This window comes from Lagenorhynchus albirostris, chromosome 12, assembly GCF_949774975.1.
Source record: "Lagenorhynchus albirostris chromosome 12, mLagAlb1.1, whole genome shotgun sequence".
NCBI lineage: Eukaryota > Metazoa > Chordata > Mammalia > Artiodactyla > Delphinidae > Lagenorhynchus > Lagenorhynchus albirostris.
This window is the reverse complement of record NC_083106.1, coordinates 73,850,439-73,875,164: the sequence shown is the minus strand read 5'-3', so window position 1 is coordinate 73,875,164 and position 24,726 is coordinate 73,850,439. Positions and strand designations below refer to the sequence as shown.

At 43.3% G+C, this 24,726-nt stretch overlaps 1 protein-coding gene across 8 annotated transcripts in view; it reads left to right on the top strand.

Annotated features, from left to right (window-relative positions):
• Positions 1 to 13,282: 13,282 nt before the first annotated feature.
• The window catches only part of BCKDHB (branched chain keto acid dehydrogenase E1 subunit beta), a 299,229-nt gene continuing 287,785 nt past the window's right edge, over positions 13,283 to 24,726 (top strand). For all 8 annotated transcript variants that reach the window (XR_009543796.1, XR_009543798.1, XM_060167628.1 and 5 more), the window contains exon 1: positions 13,283 to 13,519. Coding sequence is in view for 6 of the 8 variants with exons in the window: in XM_060167628.1 (XP_060023611.1) it covers positions 13,324 to 13,519 (196 nt within the window). In the remaining 2 variants the exon portion in view is untranslated. The remainder of the gene's footprint in view (positions 13,520 to 24,726) is intronic.

Genomic DNA, 24,726 nt, shown 5'->3' with positions numbered 1-24,726 from the left:
TCTACATACATGATAACGTCATCTGCAAACAGGACCGTTTTATTTCTTCCTTCCCAATCTGTATACCTTTTATTTCTTCTTATTGCAGTAGGTAATACTTCCAGTATGATGTTGGAAGGAGTGACGCCAAGTCTTTGCCTTGTTTTTGGTCTTAGTGGGAAAACCTCAAGTTTTTATTAAGTATGATGTTTGCTGTATGTTTTTTATAGATATTCTTTATCAAATTAAGAAAGTTCTCTGTTTCTAGCTTGCTGAAAGTTTTTATCGTGAATGGGTGTTGGATTTTGTCAAATGCTTTTTCCGCATCGATCGATAATAGTCATGTGATTTTTCTTTTCTTAGCCTGTTGATGTGATGGATTATTGTGTGTTATTATAACTGACACCATCTTGGGCCCTTCTAGTTTCTCCTGTCCTGCTGCTGACCCTGCGCAGGATTGTACTCTGTCTTGTTTCCAAGCACCTACCCCCCATACCCTAAGTTAACTATAAAATTGTCCCAGTGGCCCCTCGGCGTGCAGCTGTGAATGCTTCCGGGTCATTATCTGTCCAATCCCAATCCCACCCTATGATTAAATTACCATAAAATAAACTGGTCCGCTGATTGTATGGATCAGTTTGTCCGTCTCAAGATGCCTTTCCAGCTCAGTGGGCACTTTTCATTTCTTCCGTCCTCTAGCAGTTACATTAATTGAGTTTTGAATGTTGAACCAGTCTTGCATATCTGGGATAAATCCCACTTGGTTGTGGTTTATCATTTTTTTTATACATTCTCTCTTAAAATTACCCCTTGAAAGTGACACCCTTTACTTCCACTCACAATTCATTGGCTAAAGAATTTACATGGTTAAATGTAATAACCATGTGTTCAAAAGAAAAAGAAAAAAAGAGCTAGAAATATATGATGAACAGCACCAATTAAAATTTATCAGAAGATATAGCAATACTCTTTTATTTTGCTTCAACCAAGGGTTCCTACCCTGTAGTTCAGGGCCTCCCAGGACTACTGGGTACTGAGTGGCACAAAGAGAATAGAAGTATTCTATTTTCTTACGTCACTTTGGAGGGGTTTTATTTTATGCTACTTTCCCGAAGTAGTTACAAACAACTTGGGGATGCTCTCCATGAATCTTCTCCTTTCTCTTCCTTCTATTCTTTCTTCCTTCCTTCCTCTCTCCTCTACTGCTCCACTTTTACCTTTGGAGAAAGTGTATTGTACCGAAGAGGAAAATGTATGAGTAATTACACTACTTAGTTGCTTAATAGTTAAAGTAAGAAATAACCTTTATTGGGTTACAATGTTTGTAGAGCTATAATAATGTAAAAATTATGTATAGAATACATATAATATATACATAATTTGTATGCTATGTTATTAGAAATATACAAAATTGGTGCATTTGAGAGAATAAGGTCAGAAAGCCCCCTATAGGCACAGATAGGGTAAGGAGGAGGTGATTGTGGATGGCCGTTCACATTCTGACACAGTTGGCACTCAATCAAGCAAGTGAAGCGCAGCGCCCAGCCCACACTCTGTTACAAAGTCTCCTTGGCACTGGAGCAAGTGAAGCAGAGGGCCCAGCCCAAACTCTGTTACAAAGTCTCCACTTAGTTTAAGGCTACTATATGTTATGTCCTTATAGGATACCTAATATGTCGGAGGTACAATATGCTTTTTTCAAAGCATGTGGCAATGAAGAAAAATGATAACTAGTCACAGAGCAATGGTGGGCTAGCTAACTCTAGCCAGGAGAAAAGTCTAGTGGAGTCTGTGGTGATGGTGGGGCTGGGTGGGCGGTATTGAAAGCAGGGAGAGGAGTGAGATTCTTTGGAGAAGGGTTAGGAGCCATATCTGGGGAGGCTCGAGCATGCTGCCTCTCTTCTCTTCCATGGGACCAATCATCCCAAATAAACCTGGGACGTTGCTTCCTCCAGTTCATTTCTTTTGATAAATGGAAAGCAGTCATAGATGGAGGCTTTTCCTTGTGCATCTGTCATTTAGTGGGTTGGTTTTTCTTTTTAATTTTTATTTTATAGTGGAGTCTAGTTGATTTACAATGCTGTGTTAGTTTCAGGTGTACAGCACAGTGATTCAGTTATACATATACATGCATCTATTCTTTTTCAGATTCCTTTCCCATATAGGTTATTATAGAGTATTGAGTAGAGTTCCCTGTGCTCTACAGTAGGTCCTTGTGGACTATCTAGTTTATTCATTTAGTGTGTTTTTTTGTTTTGCTTTGTTTTTTTGCGGTACGCGGGCCTCTCACTGTTGTGGCCTCTCCCGTTGCGGAGCACAGGCTCCGGACGTGCAGGCTCAGCGGCCATAGCTCACGGGCCCAGCCGCTCCACTGCATGTGGGATCTTCCCGGACCGGGGCACGAACCTGTGTCCCCTGCATCGGCAGGCGGACTCTCAACCACTGCGCCACCAGGGAAGCCCCATTTAGTGTGTTTTTTAATGTTATTATAAAAGGAAAAAGGTCTCCTCTCTTTTTTGGGGGGGGGCCGTACCACAGTTTGTGGGATCTTAGTTCCCCGACCAGGGATTGAACCCAGGCCCTCAGCACTGAGGGCGTGGAGTCCTAACCACTGGACTGCCAGGGAATTCCTTTTTTTTTTTTCCCCTTGAAAATAGTCTCATCTTAATCTAGTTGAAAAGTAAAGTAGAAAGAAGCATAAGTTACGCCTAATCCCATCACCCTGAGTTAGTTACTGATAACATTTAGCATATTTGCACAATTGAGATAATATGTTAACAACTTTATACTCCTGTTTTTTCACCTACCTTTCTCATAGGCATTTTCCTAAGTCATTTAAACCTTTCATAAATATAATTTTGATTCCTATGAAATGTCCTATCACGTTGAATATACAAACATAGTTCCTTATTTTTTATTTTGTGTAAAATAATTCAGAATAAGCCTTAACAAAGCTGTTTTGTTTTTAAAGAATGGATGTTAATGTTTGTCCAAAAACATAACTAATAATATAAATCCACAAATAAATAAACATCGTGACACCATCTTTCTTCAAATGTCAGTTTGCTAATGAGACCCTCCTTAAACAGCATATTTAAAATCATAATCCCCCTGTTCCCTATACTCCATAATCCCCTTACTTTCTTTATTACTTATAATAGTATTTATCCTTCTAACATTCTCTATAATTGATTTTTTACTGTTCATCTCCCTCCATTGTAATACCAGTCCCAGAATGCAAACCTTTTTATTGGTTTTGTTCACTCCTGTATCCCCAGCACTGAACACAGTGTCTGGCCTGTAGTTGCCACTTGATACATCCTGGTTGGAAACATGAATAAAAGCTTTTCTTCCTGGAAAGGGAGAATTATAAGACATTTCTTACGGAGGATATACAATAGGAGCCGTTTTAGCAAACCGTGGCTAGCCCAGCAGACAGCTGTAATAACCCCTAGAGCGCTAGACAAGATGAGATGTCCTTGATGGCGATCACCTGTTCAGCGTGACCTGGACACTGGTATTCGAAGAGCAAAGGATGTTCACAGGGGCAGACCCTTCTTCCAGGCGCGCCCTTGACTGATAGGATTGCACACAGAATCAGGATCTGCCTTTCCACAGAGGTGTTACAGGACATGGTCCCAGATGCAGTATTTCTGTGTTCAAATAAATGAAGTACACTGAAGTCTCTGCCCCGGGTGCTTATTTCTGTGTTTCTCCTCTTCCTAAGATATGAAGGGAATTTTTTTCTTTTTTTTTTTTTTTGCTGTAGCCCAGATGTCCTGGCATTGACTTTCTAGTCCGCGCTGACGCTACAGGAGAACAAACGCTTGGAAGTTTGACAGGAACAAGGGGCAAGCAGTGAGCCTGTGTGTGCCCACAGCTCTGGGAAGCAGGTGAGGGTGGGGGCCATCGTTCCCCGACTCTGAGGGGCTCCCTGGCTCTCTCTCGCATGCAGACTCCCCAGAACTGACTGCTTGTCACCCCCAGATGCTCTCCCCACCCCAGGCAGAGGCTCGCTCTGCTCCACGCGCTTGGCTGGCTGGAGAGGGCCCCCTTGTGGTAGGAGCGGGGATGCCGCTCACCCCAGAAATTTGGAAGCCAGGCTTAGTGCGTCAAAGTTCACAGCCCCCAGGCCGGTGTGGCATAGCAGCGACAGCAGTTGTGGTTCTGGTCCTGGGCGAGAATTTCTGGTTTGGGTGTGAGTCTGCACAAATGACTCACTTGAAACAATGCTGTAGGGCTCAGCCAGGGACTGGCTTGCTAAGTGGGTCAGGTCAAGTTGAAAGACATTGGCAATCACAGGTTACCCAATCTGTCTGGGTCACTGCCCAGACCACTTTCCTTGCATTCTTGCAAATCTTTGTGTTTATTTTGTCCTCATCAGCTGGTGCTGCTTAATCTTCTATGACTGGGGGCAACGGAACAAGCAGGAAGGGATCAATTCAAGCAGCCACTGCTTATAACAAAGACTGATTTTGTATCTTCTGATAATCAGGACAGCTCTATGTCCAACATTCTCCTTTTTTGTTGTTTTTCCTTGCCATTTCAGTCCACAGATTGAAAGTCTAAACAGTTTTGTCTCCCTTTTTCCCTGCTTTTCCCATACCTATCCCAACCACGTGCCGGTTTCTTTCCTGATTCCCTCCTATTTTTTCACTCCTCACTTTGTAAGCTGAGTGATTCTGGCATTCGTGAACCTCCAGGAGCCGGGGAATTGCTTCCTCCCTGATTTCATCTTCTTAGAATGGTATCATTCGGGCCACTCTGTGTCACTCTGTAGATGAAGAAACTGAGCCCTGAAAGTTAACAACTTGCCCAGTGATGCACGCTGTTTATTTTCACAGTGGAAACTAGAATCCAGATCTTCTGACTCGACCATCCTAGGCCTCTTATTTTTTCTTTAAATCTCTACAGCTTTAAAAAATAATAACTACTAATTTTTAAGAGTCTATATTGTATGAATCTTTATTTTATCTAGGTGAGAATAATTAATACCTAACTTGATCCCAAATTTTCAGAAGTGAGACCTAATTCTAAAAAATGTTTAATAACTGAGATGAACTGAAATAATGATGTAAAAGCAATTGTCACACTGACTAGCATAGGCTTGGCCTTTAATGCCGGTCTGTTCTTCTGAACTTTGAAGTATAATTCAGATCCTCACCTGAAAGTTTCTCCATATCCTTTGTTTGCATCATTAAGGGCACTGGCTTTGAAGTTATTCAGATCTGAATTTGAACCCCAGCTGTGTCATGTACTGTGTAATTTTCCCCTAGCTGTTTAATCTCTGCAAGCCTTGGTTTTTCCACCTACGAAATGAAACTCATAAAACCGTGCGTGATTGAGCAGTAAATGTGATGATGCTTCAAAGCACTTAGCACAATGTCAGACATTTAACAAGTGCTTAATAAATGTGGGTTATTTTGGGCTTCCCTTGTGGCGCAGTGGTTGAGAGTCCGCCTGCCGATGCAGGGGACACGGGTTCGTGCCCCGGTCCGGGAAGATCCCACATGCCTCGGAGCGGCTGGGCCCGTGAGCATGGCCGCTGAGCCTGCACGTCCGGAGCCTGTGCTCCGCAGCGGGAGAGGCCACAACAGTGAGAGGCCTGCATATTGAAAAAAAAAAAAAATTGTAATTACACAACTTTTCCATAATTTATTTGTGACTGCTGAAGAAGACAGCTCAGGCACAGAGGGCAGCCAGCAGTGGGCAGTGGAAGAAGTGGAGAACTAGATATTTATTTAGATATAATCTCACTGATATTCTCATTGTACAAATGAGGAAACGGGCCCAAAACTGTTCTAAGACTTACCCAAAGTCTTACTGCTCGTGGGTGCATTTCTTTTTTAATTGATGTTTATTATTATTATTTTTTGCGGTACGCGGGCCTCCCACTGCTGTGGCCTCTCGCGTTGTGGAGCACAGGCTCCGGACGCGCAGGCTCAGCAGCCATGGCTCACGGGCCCAGCCGCTTCACGGCATGTGGGATCCTCCTGGACCGGGGCACGAACCTGCGTTCCCTGCATCGGCAGACGGACTCTCAACCACTGTGCCACCAGGGAAGCCCGTCATGGGTGCATTTTAATATACACAAATGAGCTTCTTGCCCCAGATCATGTGATTCTGATGATTAGATAGTGCATCTATTCCTTGACTTTGCCCCTTCTTGTGAGACTAAACAAATATTCACAGAGAAGCATTCAAGGATGTTCATGACAGCACACTTATGGGCAAGGAATTGGAGGCAATCTGGGTGTCTGTCACAGGGGAAATGGAATCAAAGGGGTAAATGCCAGCAGCAATAGACTAGGTGTGCATGGGCCACCATGCACAGATCTTGAAAACAGTGCGAAGAAAGTGAGAAACAGAAAGAACTCTTGGGCACAAAAGCATTTAATTAAAATAAGGGCACACAGAACAATACATATTTTATAAGGGAATGTACAAATAAAATGATACATGTCAAAAATTAAAATAGGTGCATATTTGGGGAAAGGCAATGGTAGTGGAGAAAGGAAAAATACATCAACTTATACAAAAATCAAGAGAAGATATTTACACGTATTAGCGATGAGCCTGTGCCATAAATGGGACAAGAATATGAGTATGGATTAACTCTCTACACTGGAGGGTCCAAATAAATACATAAATAAATAGCAAAAGAGGGGATTATCTATAGTGGGAGGGTTGAGAGATGTTTCTGAATGCCGTTTCCATAAAGAGGCAGACTTGCTATGTCCCAGATATTGGGACATCTAAAGCCAGGCTAATGACAGTCCTGTGGGATGCTAGAGTTTGATTTACTTGGTAAGATGATGTGACTGTCAACATGAGTATCCTACTGGCAGGGATGAGTGCTGAGAGCCATGGAATTTGCCCCATTGCCAATAGATCGCAATTTTCTCAGCGTTCTGTTAGACATAATAATACCTTCCATTTGTATGGCATTTAATATTATTCAAAGCACTTCTGTGTTTACAGTTTCATTTGATTTTCCTAAGAGAGGCTAAGTGAATTATTATGCATTTCACAGATGAGGACTCTGAAACATGGAGTGTGTTCAGTTACTATTCCAAGGTCACAAAAGCTAGTAGAAAACCTGGTCTAGAAACCATGTCTCCTGAGCAAATGGTGTGCTTCTGTTCCTTCTCCTGGTGAAAATAGAGAGCTGACTGGGGCATACCCTTTTTGCCTTCTGATATCCCCCCCATGAGCAGGACACAATATAATTTCTTTGGCATCCTTGCCCCAGAAAATGCATAACCTGAATTTAATCATGAACGAATGCCAATTAAACCCAAACTCTATGAATGATTATAGAAGCTACCCCAATCTGAGTTTCACTCTGAATCACGAAAAAAACTTACACTAATCCTCCAAATTACAGAATAGGCTTCAACCTATGTGTCAGAAGTGGATGTCAGCTTCTACCCAGATGGCCTCAAGGACAGCACTGGGAAGGATACTTACACGGAGAAGGGTGAAAGGAGGAAGAGGAACCTCTGAAGGAAGTAACAGAGTGGTAGGGGAAAGAGAAGTGGCAGACGAAAAGAGGGAAAATGGCTGGTCAGGAGTGTCCAATGTTTCCTATCAGTCTAGAGAGATGAGTGCTGGGAAGGGGCTAATGAATGTCACTCCTTACTTCCTTTAAGGTGACTGTTTCAGAGGCGGGTATGTCTAGGCAGAAGCCAAATAGGTATGAGGAAGAGTGTCATGGTGGATGGCCCCATTTGCTTGTTCTTATTGACCTGCTTCATTTTTTTTTTTTTTTTTTGCGGTACGCGGGCCTCTCCCATTGCGGAGCACAGGCTCCGGACGCGCAGGCTCAGCGGCCATGGCTTACGGGCCCAGCCGCTCCGCAGCACGTGGGATCTTCCTGGACCGGGGCACGAACCCGTGTCCCCTGCATCGGCAGGCGGACTCTCAACCACTGCGCCACCAGGGAAGCCCCTGCCAACACTTTTATCTTGGACTTCTAGCCTCAGAACTGTGGCACAAAAAAATTCTGTACCGTGAGTGGTACTTTGTTACAGAAGCCTTAGGAAAATAATACATTCACTTTATATTTTGGACTTTCTTTTCAGATTGATCCCAATAGGATCATTCCTTGTGGTAATCAGCAAAGCAAGAAAAATCATGGAGCTCTTCCATCTAAGCATGCCCAGTCCTGAGTTGAAACAAATTTCAAACAGTCTGTGAACTAACATACATGTTATGGAACACATGCTGTAGGGGGATGGATCCCCTAACCCACATATGTTGGTGTACAAATGTATTTTTCTATGACTCGATTTTTAAGCAACAGCTTTGCTGAGATATAATTGAAAACTATCACTGTTATTTACTTTTAGAACATTTTCATCTCCCCCAAAAGAAACTCCATATTCAGTAGCAGCCCTTCCCCACTACTCCTTTACCCCAGTCCCTGGAACCACAACTTTCTCTTTCCATTGATTTGTCTATTCTCGACATTTCATACAAATGAAATTGTATAGTATGTGGTCTTCTGTGCCTGGCTTCTTTCACTGAGCATAATGTTTTCAAGGTTCATCCATGTAGCAGTACTTCATTTATTTTTATTGCCAAATAATATTCTGCCATCTAGATATATGACACTTTGTTTACCCATATCAGTTGCTGGACATTTGGATTGTTTCCACTGTTTGGTTATTATGAACAATGATGCTATGAACATTTGTGTACAGGTTTTTGTGTGTACATATGTTTTCATTTCTCTTAGGAGTGGAATTGCTAGGTCATATAATAAAACCATGTTTAACATTTTGAGGGATGGTTAAGCTATTTTCCATAGCAGCTGAACCATTTTACACATTTTACATTCTCTCCATCAATGTAAAAGGGTTCCAATTGCTCCGTATCCTAACCAATACTTGCTATAGATGTCTTATTTTAGCCATTCTAGTGGATGTGAAGTGAAACCTCATGGTTTTGTCTGCATTTCCCTAATGAATAATGATGTTGACCATCTTTTGATGTGTTTATTGGCCATCTGTATATCTTCTTTGGAGAAATGTCTATTCAAAACCGTTGCCTCTTTTAAAAAAAAATAGACTTTATTTTTAGAGCAGCTTAAGTTCACAGCAATATTGAGTGGAAAGTACAGAGAGTTTCTATATACCCCTGGCCCTCACACAAACACAGATGCCCTCACTATCAACACTTCACACCAGAGTAGTGCTTTTGTTATGACTGATTAACCTACACACGCCATCATCACCCAAAGTCCATAGTTTGCATTAAGATTCACTCTTGGTATGTACAATGGGTTTTGACAAATGTATAATGACATTTACCCCCGTTATAGTATCATATAGAACAGTTTCACTGTCCTGAAAATCCTTTGTGCTCTGCCTATTCATCCCTCTGCCACTCCCAACCCCTGGCAACCACAGATCTTTTTATTGCCTCCATAGTTTTGCCTTTTCCAGAATGTCATATGGTTGGAATTATACAGTACGTAGCCTTTTCAGATTGGCTTCTTTCACTTAGTAATATGCATTTGAGTTTCCTCCATATCTTTTCATGACTTGATAGCTCATTTATTTTCAGTGCTAAATAGTATTCCACTGTGTGGATGTACCAGAGTTTATTTATCCAATAAGCTACTGAAGGACATCTTGATTGCATCCAAATTTTGGCAATTATGAATAAAGCTGCAATGAAAATTTGTGGACAGGTTTTTGTTGGGCATAATTTTCCAGTTCCTTTGGGAAAATACCAAAGAGTGTGATTACTGGATTATATGGTAAGAATATGTCTAGTTAAAAAAACCCCAAACTGCCCGATTGTCTTCCAAACCATTCTGCATTCCCACTGTCAATGAATGCGAATTCTTTGCCTATGTTTTAGCTGGGTAATTTATCAGTTTATTGTTAAGAGTTTTTAAAAAGTATATTCCAGATATAAGTTCCTTATCATTCTGACTGCTGGGCCTCTTCAAGTTCCCTAGACCATATCTGCATCTGTGTTGGCCATATAGAAGAAACATTCTGCTATTCCAAATGCCATGCCCTGGAGGGGTGTTTGAGGACTGTGTGATGCTCCTCCAGGCCCATCTACAGTTCTTCGTGTTCTATGGCTCTACCTCCATGGAAGGTGGGAAAGACTGGCTCTTAAATTAGCAGGCTACTTATAATCTTTTGTTTAGGTCATAAATTTTGTTCCCTAAGTCATTCAGGTTCTTGAGGTTTAATACTCAGAAACCAGTCTTTAAAACTCACACTCTTTTCTCAAATGATTATTTTGGCCATCAGCATTACAATCTATTTTAAAATTCTAAAGCGAGAGTTTGAGTCCTTGGCTACTTGCCTCCTTGATGCCTCTGGTTGAGTTTGAATGGGAGCAGGGGCCAGGATATAAGGATGTATCACTATGAAATATTATGTTGCTATAAATGATGGGTGTCCAAAAGCACGCTGAGTTCAAACAGGTACAGGCTGCAAAGTAGTTCAGCTCAGGGACAGAAATTAAGTCAAGAGTCATTCTGAAGAACGGCCAGCAACTTTGAACTCTGGCTCCCCAGGGCTCTGTATGTGTCTAGGGAGGTTACGGTGTCAGAAATGCAACTGGAAGTAGCTTAAGCAAAGAGAAGAATCTATTTTGAGAATATCACGGCATCTCACAGAACTTCAGCACCAGAAAGTGTTTAGGCTTCAAGAACAAACAGAGTTAGGAACTCAAATACAGTCACATTCTTCACCTTTTCTGGTCCACGAGATTGCTGAAAACTGTCTTTGCATCTCCCAGTGGCATTGAAAGATAGCCTATCTTTCTTTCTCAAGTACTTTTCCAAAATTCCCAGAAAATAAGTCAGTTTCCCAAATTAGTATCAATGAAATGTGGCCAGGGTGGGTCCCACTTTAATAACATAGACATTTCCATGGTTACTGGGTAGATAGTGTGGTGGAGGGTAGGAGAAATTCCACCCCCCACCCCCCAAAAAGTGATTTGCTGGCGGACACATCTGTTAGGTGCTCTCTTTGTTGTTCCTGACTGAATACAGCTGGAAATGCAAACTTCTTAGACCAGCATATGAAGACCTCCAAAATCTCCCTCTAATCTTTTTTCCCTACTTCTGTCAATTCCGGTATCTTTCCCTATACCCTGAGTCTGATAGTACCAAGTTGTTTTCTCTTCCTGGAAGGCACTATGTTTTTTTTGCCTGTTCACATTTTTTTCTTGGTTTGGAATGCCTTCTCCTCCCTAGTTTGCCTGGTAACTTCTACTCATCTTTTGGGTGCAGCTCAGTGTTACTTCTGGAAGCATTCTTGACTTAACAAAAGCAGAGTTTATTGCTCTTTGTATGTTTCATTTTATTTACATTGTCCTAGGGCCCCATCACATTGGATTATACTTGTCATGTAATCTGTCTCCTTTCTTTGCCACCTGGGACATTCTTAAAGGCAAGACTATATCTTGAACATATTTGTCTCAATGGCAGCTTGTTTCCAGCTGGTATACATAGCAGAGGTTCAATAAATTCTCACCAGTCCTTTTATTATTTTTCTTTTTTTCCCCCAGGCCTAAATCATCTCAGCACCCCAGCTCCCCAGACTATCAGCAAACTGAGAAAATGCAGATTGATTGGTTTTTATCCTTGCTTTTTACCCTCTTTTTTTAAAAAATTAATTAATTTAATTAATTTATTTGTGGCTGTGTTGGGTCTTCGTTGCTGTGCACGGGCTTTCTCTAGTTGTGGCAAGCGGGGGCTACTCTTTGTTGAGGTGCACAGGCTTCTCATTGCAGTGGCTTCTCTTGTTGCGGAGCACAGGCTCTAGGTGCACAGGCTTCAGTAGCTGTGGCACGTGGGTTCAGTAGTTGTGGCTCCCGGGCTCTAGAGGTCAGGTTCAGTAGTTGTGGTGCACGGGCTTGGTTGCTCCGCAGCATGTGGGATCTTCCTGGACCAGGGCTTGAACCTGTGCCCCTGCATTGGCAGGCGGATTCTTAACCACTGTGCCACCAGGGAAGCCCTTTATCCTCTTTTTTAAAAATTAAATTTTGACTATGTAAATGTAATTTAATTTTGTTACCCCCTCCTTCATTAAAATTAAATAAAAAATCATTCACTCACATAAAAATAAAAGACATAATACAGCACGCATGCACACGCACGTGTACACATGCACACACATACACCATGAAACAGAAGAGGTGAACAAAACAAAAGACAAGATTAAAAATCCCCGAAATGTTAAATTTTGGGGCTTACATGGGAGTAGGAATAATGGCGACAGAATTCTGATTCTCCTTTGGGCAGTTTTAAATTCCTGTCTCTTAATCCCAATCAGAAAACAGGCAGCTCGTGCATCTCTTTGTCTCTCCTTTCACCCCATTTCTTCTCTCTTGTCCTTTGCCTCCTTGCAAAACCAAGTATGGATTGGGAGGCCAGGAATAGCAGAAGGGAGACAATCTTTCCCCCTCTTCCTTCTTCATATTGCTTTGGGCCTGTATTTTCCCACCTTCATCTGATGGAAACACTTTCACTCTTGTTTCTATCGTATTTTGCTATAATTTGTAAATTCATGGACAGAGTAGGTATCCTTTTAAACATCTGAATTTTTAACAGGAAAATTTACAAAGTTGATAATATTAAACGTAAATTAATGAATTCTCAAATTCTCCAGGTTTCTAAGCTAATCAGCTATTTTCACTGTACCTGGGCAAAACTGCATCCGAATTCGTATTAAGTGGATTTGCAGGATGAAATCTAAATTTACCTCTTTCACTCTCATTTAAATCCAGAAAAACAAAATAAAAATCTATACAAAATTATTAAATACTCAGGGAGGGTTTGACTAAAGAGCGCAGGTTTAGAGCAGCGATTCCCGCAGTGTTCTGAAACTCAAAGCCAGTAACCAATGCCGATCGGTAACCCTTTCCATCCCTTACTTACAGGATAATAAAGGTAAAGAGCAGGAGAGGATAAAAAAGGGTTACATTTCAAAAGAAAATATAAATCTTAAAATGGAAAAGCCATCGGAACCTCACAACGCAGATTACGTTGGAAAAGAACAAACCCAGGTAGAGCGTGGAACTTTGCAGAACCGCGTTCTGCTCCCGGACCCTGGCAGCTGACACTGGGAGGACTCCGCCTCCAGGAACAATCTCATTGGAGCGCACCTGCCCCTTTTCCGCATGCGCACAACGGGCAAACACTGCTGGCTCTTCTCGTCGCCTTTCCCACCCCCGAATTCCGAGCTCCGATTGGTTCGCTTCACGGGGCCGCCCCTTCGGTCCACCCAGTGTGGAAGCCGCCTCGGCGCTCCGCCCTCCCTGCCGGCAGCGGGCCGCGGCGCAGCCTGCAAACCCCGGCGGCGTGTGGGGATGGCGGCGACGGCGGTGACGGTTGGCAGGCTGCTGCGGCTCCGCGCGGCCGGGGCCGAGGGACACTGGCGTCGGCTGCGTGGCGCGGGGCTGCCGCGGGGCTTCCTGCAGACCGCCTCGGCCGACGGGGATGCGGCCCAGAGGCGGCAGGTGGCTCACTTCACTTTCCAGCCTGACCCGGAGCCACTGGAGTACGGTGAGCTAGCGGCTGCCCTGTGCGCTCCCGCGCAACCCAGACTCCCAGGCCCGCGGGAGGTCATAACGGATGCCGCCCTGCCTGTTCTGGGCGGGGTCCGTCGGGCTGACCTCCTTGCATCCCGGCATAATCCCTGCCCTGCCCTCCGGAGCCTTGTTCTACCTTAGGGTCTGACTGTGATTTCCTCCTTGCTACATTTTTGTGACTACTCAACCCTCGAGAGGCAGCCCCTCGGCACCCTCGAGATGGGTGACAAGGCACACCAGGTGTGCGAGGGCCTGGGGGTGGAGGGGTGGTGCCAGGGACAGCCTCCCTTTCTCCGTTCTCTATCCTTGCTTTCCCAAGTGCCCCCCGACCCCCAGAGTTGCCCCAGCTTGCCCATTGCTGGGCCACAAAGTACAGGCATCGGTATGTTAAAAAAAAAAATAAATAAAGCGCCCCTCCCCTTTTTTTTTGCTTTAGTAGGTAAGAGAAAACGGAGGGACTAAAGTAACTGAATTGATTTCCCCAAGGTCACAGAAAACATCCAGCTTCCTATCTGAGCCTAGTACTAAGCTTGTGCTGGGCTAGGCTGCCACTTAGCCAAGGAGGGGTAAGCGATGTAGGTGACGATGTAGGTGATGGGCAGAGGAAGCCTTCAAGTGCTTCCAACGGCAGCAGACACGTAGCACCTCGCACGCTTCACGGTATGACAGTTGCATAACATTTACGGTTTCTTCTGCGAGTTTTCTGTAATCTCCAACAGATCCAGTGTCTATCATCAGAACATTGGATGAGAAAACAATGAGAAAACAGCTAGCTTTTCCTTGGCTAATAACTTCTCACATGCTAGAGTTGACATTTTGGGAAGTGTACCAGTATTTGCTTGTGAGTAATAAACATGAACATTTATTGAGCACTTACCACAGGCAGGCATGCGCTGAGACGTTTACATTCATCCTCTCATTTGACGCTTAGGACAACCTTAAGAGGTGGGTAATGTTGTTATTCCCAGTTAAGTTAAATGAGGCCTTGAGATGGTTTGTCCTGGATTACACAGATAAGTTAGTGGTAGCATCAGCTTTGGAATCTAATTGTTCAGATTCCAGAGCTTCCATTCTAAACGATGTGCTAAACTGCATGTGGAAACTATTTACTAAGAGGTGTTCCGGTTTTGTGAAATAGTAGACACCATAAAGGCGAATAGCGACTTTTTCTATTCAACAAGATGGACCTCGAATTCTGTCTTCAAAGCAAAGAAACTTTAGCCCGATACTTGAGAAATAGAGCATAGGTCTTCTTAACCTCCTTCCATAATTACGAAATTACTAAAACTTGAGTAAAATGATAATAAAATGTTTGTTCTTATTATAACAATAATAAAAGCATATCACAGATATTTTGGATAATAGAAAAGAGCAAAAAAAGAAAGTAATCTCACACCCACCACTGTAAATATTGCTAATATTTTGGGGTGTATCCTTTAAGTATTTCCTTTCAGTTTAGTGGAATTAATGTATTCCACTAATAAAATGAGTGGAATAAAAGTTTCCCCTAATTGTAGTTTTAATACAGATACAATTTGCATTATTTAATCAGAAGCATTTTCCCATATTGTTATATAGTTTTTATAACCTTCTTTGGAAGAAGACATGTTCTGGGAATTCCCTGGGCAGTCCAGTGGTTAGGACTCCGTGTTTTCACTGTCGAGTGCCCAGGTTCTATCCCTGGTTGGGAGACTAAGATCCTACAAGCCATGTGGCATGGCCAAAAAAAAAAAAAAAAGACGTGTTCCATCGAGCAGAAACACTGTATAATTCAGTGGTTAAAATCTTGGCTCTAAAATCAAATTAGGCTAGGTTCCATCTTCACACTGTTACCTATAACTTTAAACTCATCACTTAGCCTCCATGAACCTCAATTTCTTTATAAGGAGTTAATAATATCTAATTTGGAAGGTTGTTATGAGGACTAAATAAGGATAACGTGCATAATGTACTTAACACAGTCTCTGACTACTAAGAAGCACTCGGTAAGTAAATGGAAACTTTTAATAATTACCTTTATGCTTTTGTTGTTACAGTTTTGCTGTGTTGTAAATAATGCAGATAGAAACATTTCAGGTATCTTTTACTGTATCTGAGATTATTTCTTTAGGATAAAGTCCCAGGGATGAGATTTCTGATTCGAAGATATGAACACTTTAATGGATTTTTAATGCATAGTTCAAATTACCAGTTCATACTTCTATTTGCGGTGTGAGAGTGTGAGTACTGGGTGTCATGCTAAAATCACAGGTGTACTGTGATACTGTGATTTGTAGTAAGAAATACATATTTGGTCTTTGTTCTGTTCCTGGCACAGAACTCTTGAAAATTCCCATGATGAGAGCAACAAAGGTGTCTTTAGTTATGTTACTGTTGACTTTTGGTAAGCCCCTAAGTCACCTAAGGATGGGGGCTGGTGACCTATGTGCTTAGAGGTTTGGAACTTTCAGTCCCACCCTTCTGACCTCTGGGGAGGGTAGGGGGACCTCCAGGTCAGTGGATTGCCAATGGCCAATGATTTAATCAATCATGCCTAGGGAAGTCTCCCTAAAACTTCAAAGGACAGGGTTCAGATGGCTTCGGAGAGGGAAATCCCTGGTGGTCCCATGGCTAGGACTCTTGCTTTCACGGCCAGGGGCCTGGGTTTGATCCCTGGTTGGGGAACTAAGATCCCACAAGCCGTGCAGTGTGGCCAAAAACAATAAAAATTAAAAATTAACCCTCCCCCCTCCCCAAACATCTTCTGAGAGAGTGGCATTCTCAGAGAGCAGGGAAGCGCCTCACCTTCTCCCACACACCGTGCTCTATGCAGCTCTTCCATCTGGCTGCTCCTGAGTTATATATAGTTTATTATAGTTATGATAAACCAGCGATCTAGTAAGTAAAATGTTTCTGGGTTCTGTGCACTGCTCTAGCAAATTAATCAAACCCAAGGAGGAGCTGTGGGAACCTCCCATCTTAAGCTGGTCAGTCAGAAGCACAGGTGACAACCTCACTTGGTGTTGGCATCTGAATTGGGGGAGGGGCGGTTTTGTAGGGCTGAGCCCTTAATCTGTAGGAGTTGAGATGAATTATAGGACACCCAGCTGGTGTTGCAGACTTGCTTGGTGATGTGTTAAAAAGACACATGCACTTTGGAATTGGTGTCAGAATCGTATGTGCTCATGCGTGTGAGTGTGTCTGCAGCGTGCTCACACACACACACACACACACACACACACTCGGGTATTTTGTGTATTTTAAAAATTGTACACGGGGTTATTTCTTCTCTCAGTGCTAATGCTGTCTGCCATTCTTGAGCAGCTGCTCTGTTCCAGGTGTTGTGGTAGACATCAGTCTGTAATTCTCACAGTAACCTTGTGAGCTGGAGAATATTATGCTCATTTTACAGATGAGAAAATTGAGGCGTAGAGATGTTGGTGGCCTGCCCGAGTCTGATAAGCAGCACAAGAATTTGAACCCAGATGTGTCTAATGCCAAAGTCTCCCACACGTACTGTTGTACATACTAATGAAGATACCTATTCTCTCTCTGCCTTTCTATGTTACTGTCTCTCTGCCTTTCATGCGTGCTACAGATAACTTTTATTCTTTTATTTTGGCTATTTTGACACGTGAAACGGACTCCTTAAATAGAGTGGTGGTCATGGTCAACTCTGAGAAGGTGACATTTAAGCTGCACGGTGAGGATTGTTAAAGGAATCACCTCTGCAAGGACCAGAGTGGAAGCTTGTTTTCCAGGAAGAAACAAGGACAAGCAAGGGTGAAGGCCCTGAGGTGGGGTGAGATGTGCTGTAGGAGTCGAGAAGGCCACTGTGGTCGGGGATGTCCTGTGTACGGGACAGTAGGCAGCTTTCAAAGATCAACGGCATAATGAAGAATCTTTGTATTATGGGATGACGGCCTTCTTGCCAGTATTAGAATTTTTAGGGTTGGGAACAGTGTAAGCAAAGAGAGGTTAGAAAGCATGGAGTTTATATGAGGAACAGGAAGTGGTGAGTTTATTTGGAGGAGAACGAAAATGGGTGGGAAACAAGTTAGGAAAAGTAAATGGAGGCCTCTAAAGCTAGAATAAAGTTTGGGGAGAAGGAAAGATTGAATATCTCTAACGTGCCTTTCACTGCGCCGGTGCATTACATATAGATTCAAATGTGGTTCTGTGGGCGGTGGAGGGCCATTGAGTGTTTTTAGGCAAGAAAGTGACCTGAGATGTCCTTGTGTTATATTACTGGGCAAGTTTATAGAATGGATTGGTGAAGGGAAGGTAAAGAGGCAGAGAGATGCGTGAGAGAGATATTGTAATTGTCCACATGAGGAGCTTGAACTTGGTGAGTGTCAGTGGAAATGGTGGCATGTTTGGGAGGCTCTGGCACCGTTTTGCATGCAGGGGCTCAGTCAGGGGAAGGTGTATCGAAGGTGACTTGACATTTTCAACCTGGGAGGCTGAAAGGATGGTCAAGTGGTGGTCGCACTGATAGAAATGAGGGATGGCAGAGGAGAAGCACGTTTTCAGAGAGGGAGAGGGTGACTTAAATTTTGGATGTGTTGAGATGTCTTAGTCCTTTTGGGCTGCTGTAACAAAAATGCCAATAGGGCTTCCCTGGTGGCGCAGTGGTTAAGAATCTGCCTGCCAATGCAGGGGACACGGGTTTGAGCCCTGGTCTGGGAAGATCCCACATGCTGCGGAGCAACTAAGCCCGTGAGCCACAACTACTGAGCCTGCGCGTCTAGACCCTGTGCTCCACAACAATAGAAGCCACAACAATGAGAAGCCCGCACACCGCGATGAAGAGTAGCCCCCGCTTGCCGCAACTAGAGAAAGCCTGTGCACAGAAACGAAGATCCAACACGGCCAAAAATAAATAAATAAATAAATAAATAAATATATTAAAAAAAATGCCAATAGACTGGGTGGCTTATAAACAACAGAAATTTATTTCTTATAGTTCTGGAAGTCCAAGGTCACAGCACTGGCAGATGATTCAGTGTCTGGTGAGGGTCTGCTTCTTGGTTCTTAGCCATCTATCTTCTCACTGTGTCCTCACATAGTGGAAGGGGTGAGAGAGCTTTCTGGGGTCTCTTTTGTAAGTGCACTAATCCTATTCATGAGGGCTCCACCCTCATGACATACTCACCTCCCAAAGGCCCCACATCCAAATGCCATCACATTGGGAATTAAGGTTCAACATCTGCATTTGGGGGGACACAAACATTCAGTCTCTAGCATTGGCAGTGTTGACGGAGTAGAACACTCTGAGTGAGGTAAGGCGGTGTGAGTTCTGATCTGGTACCAAAACAACTGCGTCACAGGTAGAAACCCTTGGGGCCAGAGAATTCTCTCCAGGCCTCTTTTCCTCATCTTTTTTAGAATTGCCCTCAGTGAATGTCCTTCCTCTTTTCTCCTCTTACTCTGTGTTTCCTGTGCTGACTGACTTTATCATTGCTCATCCAAACCTCTCGTGGTACCCCACAGAATGAAGATAACGATGAGAGCGGACACTTTGATCTGTGCTCACCGTGTGCCAGGTGCCATTCTGGGTGCCTTGCGTGTATCGATTCATTTAATCCTCAAGTAACAGTGCTGTGATAGAGAATTTGAGCCGCACTGTACAACGTAGCATTGTGACATTGGCCATGTGTGTTAGTCTTCATAAGCTTTTTTTCCCTCATTTGCACTGCCTCAGAGGGTCGCTGGGGGCACTCAATAAGGTAATCCATACAATTACTGGTGCCTGGCACCCATTGTGCTAGAAAGGTCTCCCTAATTAGGGGAGAGGGAAGGTAACCGGTGCAGAGTAGATGCTCCCTAAATATTGGGACATTTGATAGTAGTTATCTCACTGAATTCTCACAATAGCCCAATGGAAGTAGGATTTAGGGGATTAGATACATAGAATGGATGAAAGGAGGACATTCAAGGATGCCTCCTTGGTTTCTGGCTTGGGCACCTGGGTGCCATCTAGTGCGGTTTTTAAAGTGGAAAGACTGGTTTTGGGAGTGGACATCAAGAGTTCAGTTCTGTGCTGGTTGAGTTAGAAAAGCCCAAGACACCCAAGTGGAGAACTGACAGCTGTTGGATATAAAAGCCAAGAGCACAGAGGAGAGGTCTGGATTGGAGAAACCCATTTGTGAGTAACCAGCAATATAGCTGGATTTAAGAATCATAGAGACTGAGTAGATTAGGGCCAGCAAAGGTAAGGGAAGCGCCGCAGGTTGTCCTACCATGGGCGTCATGCGTTGGCAGATGTTAGCATGAGCCCACCTCACCCCGAACTGTTAATTTCTTCCTTTTCGTGGATATGCAGTAACACGGGCACCTTCAAAAGGCATTTGCGTTTGGAGACCCTTCATTTACATTTCAATATAAAATGTTCCGTCCCTGTTACTTGGATTCTCCCCGAAACTTACTTTATGGGGTAGAGATCGGGACACCCTTTAATAGGGGTTAGAATGGGGTAGAGGTATATACGTGGCTCCTAGCAAAAGATTCCTGGAGAGCAGGGTATCCGGAGGGGTGGAAGAGGTTTTGCTGGGGGAAGACAGGTAGCTTCTTAGGCATCCTCCCATTTTACAGTGTGGTTCATGCCAGATTATGCCACGGAAATCACGCATTCGTCGTGCTTCAACAGGCGTGTACTGCCTGTCATGTATGTGTCAGGCAGTGTGCTCAACGCGGGGGTTTCTAAGAGGCACACAACGAGGAGGGGCTGTGATACACAGGCCTCCACCAGGGACCAGGCAGCCCAGAGCAGAACCAGCGATGGATGTGTTGGTGGAAGCTTCGTTTTCCGAAGTAGACCCTAATCCACGTCTTAGCTGTGTATTTATTTGTATTTGTTCGGGGTCTAAGTGTAGATACACTTACTGTCAGCATGGGCTGCTGTTGACCTGGGTTATTTCTGGACGCTGCTCCTGGGGCACCCGTGTGACCCATTAAATCTCAGGTGCTCTAGCTCTGCTGATGGCCTCTCTCTCCCTTCAGTGCTACCCCATGCTGCATATGGAATGGTTACTCAGAATAACTGAGTACTGCTCATCAGACTGGTACTGCAGTACTGCCTCTCCCCCACTCCCCTTGGCCTGGAATTTGTCTTTGAATTGTGACACTGGTAGATTTTTTCCTATCCCATTCCTTTGTTTTTAAGTGGTTGATGAACAATTTGCTTTGTCTGTTTTTTAATTTTTTTTTTTTTTTTTTTTTTTTTTGCGGTACGTGGGCCTCTCACCGCTGTGGCCTCTCCCATTGCGGAGCACAGGCTCCGGACGCGCAGGCTCAGTGGCCATGGCTCACGGGCCCAGCCGCTCCGCGGCATGTGGGATCTTCCCGGACCGGGGCACGAACCTGTGTCCCCTGCATCGGCAGGCGGACTCTCAACCACTGCGCCACCAGGGAAGCCCTATTTTTTAATTTTTAAGAAACAGCCTCATAGGTTTATTTGTTCAGCTGTTCACTCAACAAATATTTATTGAGCACCTATTGCATGTCAGATACTGTTGTAAGGGCTGAGCACATAGCTCTGATCAAAGGCAGTTAAGAACCTCTGCCCCCTTATGTTCTATTGTGTCCCTTACATCCCAGCAACATGCCACTTTGTCTTTGCAGCAATGATGATGACCTGGTTTTTAAAATTTTTTATTTAAAATTAAAATTTATTCTTTTCCATTATGGTTTATTACAGGATATTGGATATTGTTCCCTATGCTATACAGTAGGACCTTGTTGTTTATCTATTTTATATATAGTAGTTTGTATCTGCTGTCTACTCCTAATTTATCCCCCCCTCCACTTTGGTAACCATAAGTTTGTTTTCTTTGTGAGTCTATTTCTGTTTTGTAAATAAGTTCATTTATAGCATATTTTAGATTCCACATATAACTGACAACATGTGATATTTGTCTTTCTTTTTCTGACTGAGTTCACTTAGTATGATAATCTCTAGGTCGATCCATGTTGCTGAAAATGGCATTATTTCATTCTTTTTTATGGCTGAGTACTATTCCATTGTATATATGTACCACATCTTCTTTATCCATTCCTCTGTTGATGGGCATTCAGGTTGCTTCCATGTCTTGGCTGTTGTAAATAGTGCTGCTATGAACATTGGGGTGCCTGTATCTTTTCAGATTAGAGTTTTCTCTGGATGTATGCCCAGGAGTGGGATTGTAGGATCACATGGTAGTTCTATTTTTAGTTTTTTTTTTTTTTTTTTTTTTTTGCTGTACGTGGGCCTCTCACTGTTGCGGCCTCTCGCGTTGCGGAGAACAGGCTCCGGACGCGCAGGCTCAGCGGCCATGGCTCACGGGCCCAGCCGCTCCGCGGCATGTGGGGTCTTCCCGGACCGGGGCACGAACCCGCGTCCCCTGCATCGGCAGGCGGACTCTCAACCACTGCGCCACCAGGGAAGCCCTATTTTTAGTTTTTTAAGGAACCACCGTACTGTTCTCCATAGTGGCTGCACCAATTTACATTCCCACCAACAGTGTAGGAGGGTTTCCTTTTCTCCACACCCTCTCCAGCACTTATTATTTGTAGACTTTTTAATGATGGCCATTCTGACCAGTGTGAGGTGATACCGCATTGTAGTTTTGATTTGCATTTCTCTAATAGTTAGCGAAGTTAAGATCTTTTCATGTGCCTACTGGCCAGATGGTGACCCGGTTTTTCACAGTGTTCTACTTAGGACAGTTTTGAGTAAGCAGCTCAGTTCCAACCATAAAACCCCATTTTACCAATGGGTACCCTTTAGCTTGCATCCTTGGCTTGGGAAATTGCACGCTGTGTATATTTATGTTCATTTTGTTATAACTTTTTATCCTGGAAAAGAAGAGTCGTCAGTCTGGCTTTGAAATTTTGCAGCCAGTTATTGATACTGGTAATTGTGTGATTTGGCAACTGGGTTTAATAATTTTGTAGTGGTGTTCATAGGCCTTTTTCTTTTCTCCTTTTTAAGGTCTGACCAGTGGCACAGCTTTGGTTAGACATGCTCCAGGTGTGCTTATCTTATCATGAGGGAACTTTAGGCATACTTTATCAATAGTTTTTGGTGTAGCCCCCAGGAAAATAAGTAATTCTAAGGAAAATAAATATTTAAATGATGTTACCTCTGAATAACTTGTGATTTCTTTCAGACCCATCCATAAATCACACTGCAGATTAAAAAAGAATCACAAGTAGATGTTGTTCTACTAAAAATTGTCACTTAAAGCTTTTAAAAGCATCTAGTAGAATAGCAGTTAATCCAAACCCCCAAAATTCTGACTTTGTTTGGGAAAAAAAAAGTATTCAGGAGGGAAAGATTATGTGTTCACGTGGAAATATAACATTTAGATACCCTTACTTGTAAATTATTTTCATACAAGGTGAACAAATTCTTTGTGGTTATCAAGCAATACTTTTCAGATTCACTCTGTTTGATTTTTATTATTAAAGTCTTTGCTTTCTCCTTACTGGAAACTTGCCAAGCAGCAGTGAGATGAGATATCTTAGAGGCATTCAGTATTAATTCAAACGGTCAGCAGACTTGAAATAAGTACCAGTTTAGACGTTTCGGCAGTTTCATCCTCCCTAGAGTCTTAGCTATGAAAATCCTCATTAGATTTTCCTAGATAAAAATCTTACTTTAGGAAATGTATGAAAGAGGTGAAGGAGTGGGAATGTCACGGTGGTTGGGAAAATAGTTTACCCTAAACGATTATCATCTGATGCTGGGCACCAGTCAACCCTTCTAAGAGTTTTTATAGAATGGAGAAGGATTTAAGGAAAGTATCTATTAAATGGCTTAGCCTTTAAGAAAAATACATTATGAAGTAATTATGGACATGGGGTGTGATGGTGATATGACAGTGATTTCTTGAATAAATTCCTATTCTCTACACCAGAAATAAGAGTGGAACCAGGCTTTATTCTGGGCTCAGAGGGCATCAGGGCAGATCTGACTTGGTATCGCCGAGACCTGTAGCCTGGGTATTAAACAGTGTGGAAGGGATCAGAGACAGGTGGGAGCCCAGAGCTGGACAGAGAATCAGAAGGCGGGGAAGATGGAAGGTTGCAGGTGTCCTAGGTCAGAGCCTGCTGTGGAGCCAGGGCACTCCAGGGATGGGCCTCCAGGAAAAGGATGACTGATCAGTCAGTGTCTCTGGGCTGCAGGGTTGAAGGCAACAGCAGTCATGGTTGTGACCCACCCTGGGAATTAGACCTTGGCTTTTGGGATGCACAGGCCACTGGGGTTCACAGAGGTTAGATGGGCCAGTAGTCAGGGTAGGCAGCAGGTGTTGGAGGGATTTGATATCAGCATGGCTATGGGTTAAGGTGCATGGATCAGGCAGTAACATGAAGACGGGTCCTGTGTATCAGAGAAGGTTCAGGCAGAAGCCTTTTCTGCTCTGAGTAGTGCTTTTGTGGATGATCTGACCCTACAGTTCTGGGACGATTGTGGGCACTGGGCAGCACCGAGGCTTAAAGCAAAGCCCTAAAATCATGGTATTTCTGAATTCCAACGTTTGGAACTTTATCACATAAAGCTTTATACCGCTCAGAATAATGCCAAGGTCCAGATGAAGGCCACATTCACAGACCAGAGTCTGACAATTAATGCTAATATTTATTCAACACTCACTGTCTCACGTACTGTTCTAAGTGCTTTACATGTATTGTTCCATTTAATCCTCTCAGCAACCCATTTAGGGAGACAGAGATTGGCTCACAGAGATTCTGCTTGAGCAATAAGAAATAGGAAGGGCCAAGCTGGTGTGCTTAGGCATGGGGTTATAGAGTTCTCCATACACCAGCAGTTCTGGGCACTGCAGCTTTTTTAGCCTTCCTCACTGTTCTGTGGCCCATGACCATTTGTTCTTATTGGCACATTTAACACATGACATTGGTCACATGTATTTGTTATGGCTTATGTTCCTAAGATTCATCCAGGGCGTCTTCCCAGACCGTTACCACTCTGCCTGCTTCCCTTTTCTGACTTTCCATAGCTTTTATTTATTGTCTACACACATTCGTTCAACTTTGTCATGTTCCTTCCTCCTTTTTTTTATACTCGTTTTAAAATCGTTTAATATGTTTAAATTTTGCCTCTTCAACAAGCGTCTTAAAGTTTGTATTGCTTTTGTATCCTCTACAGAGCCTGCATCATTGTAAATAATTCAGTAAATTTGCGCAATATATTCTATACCT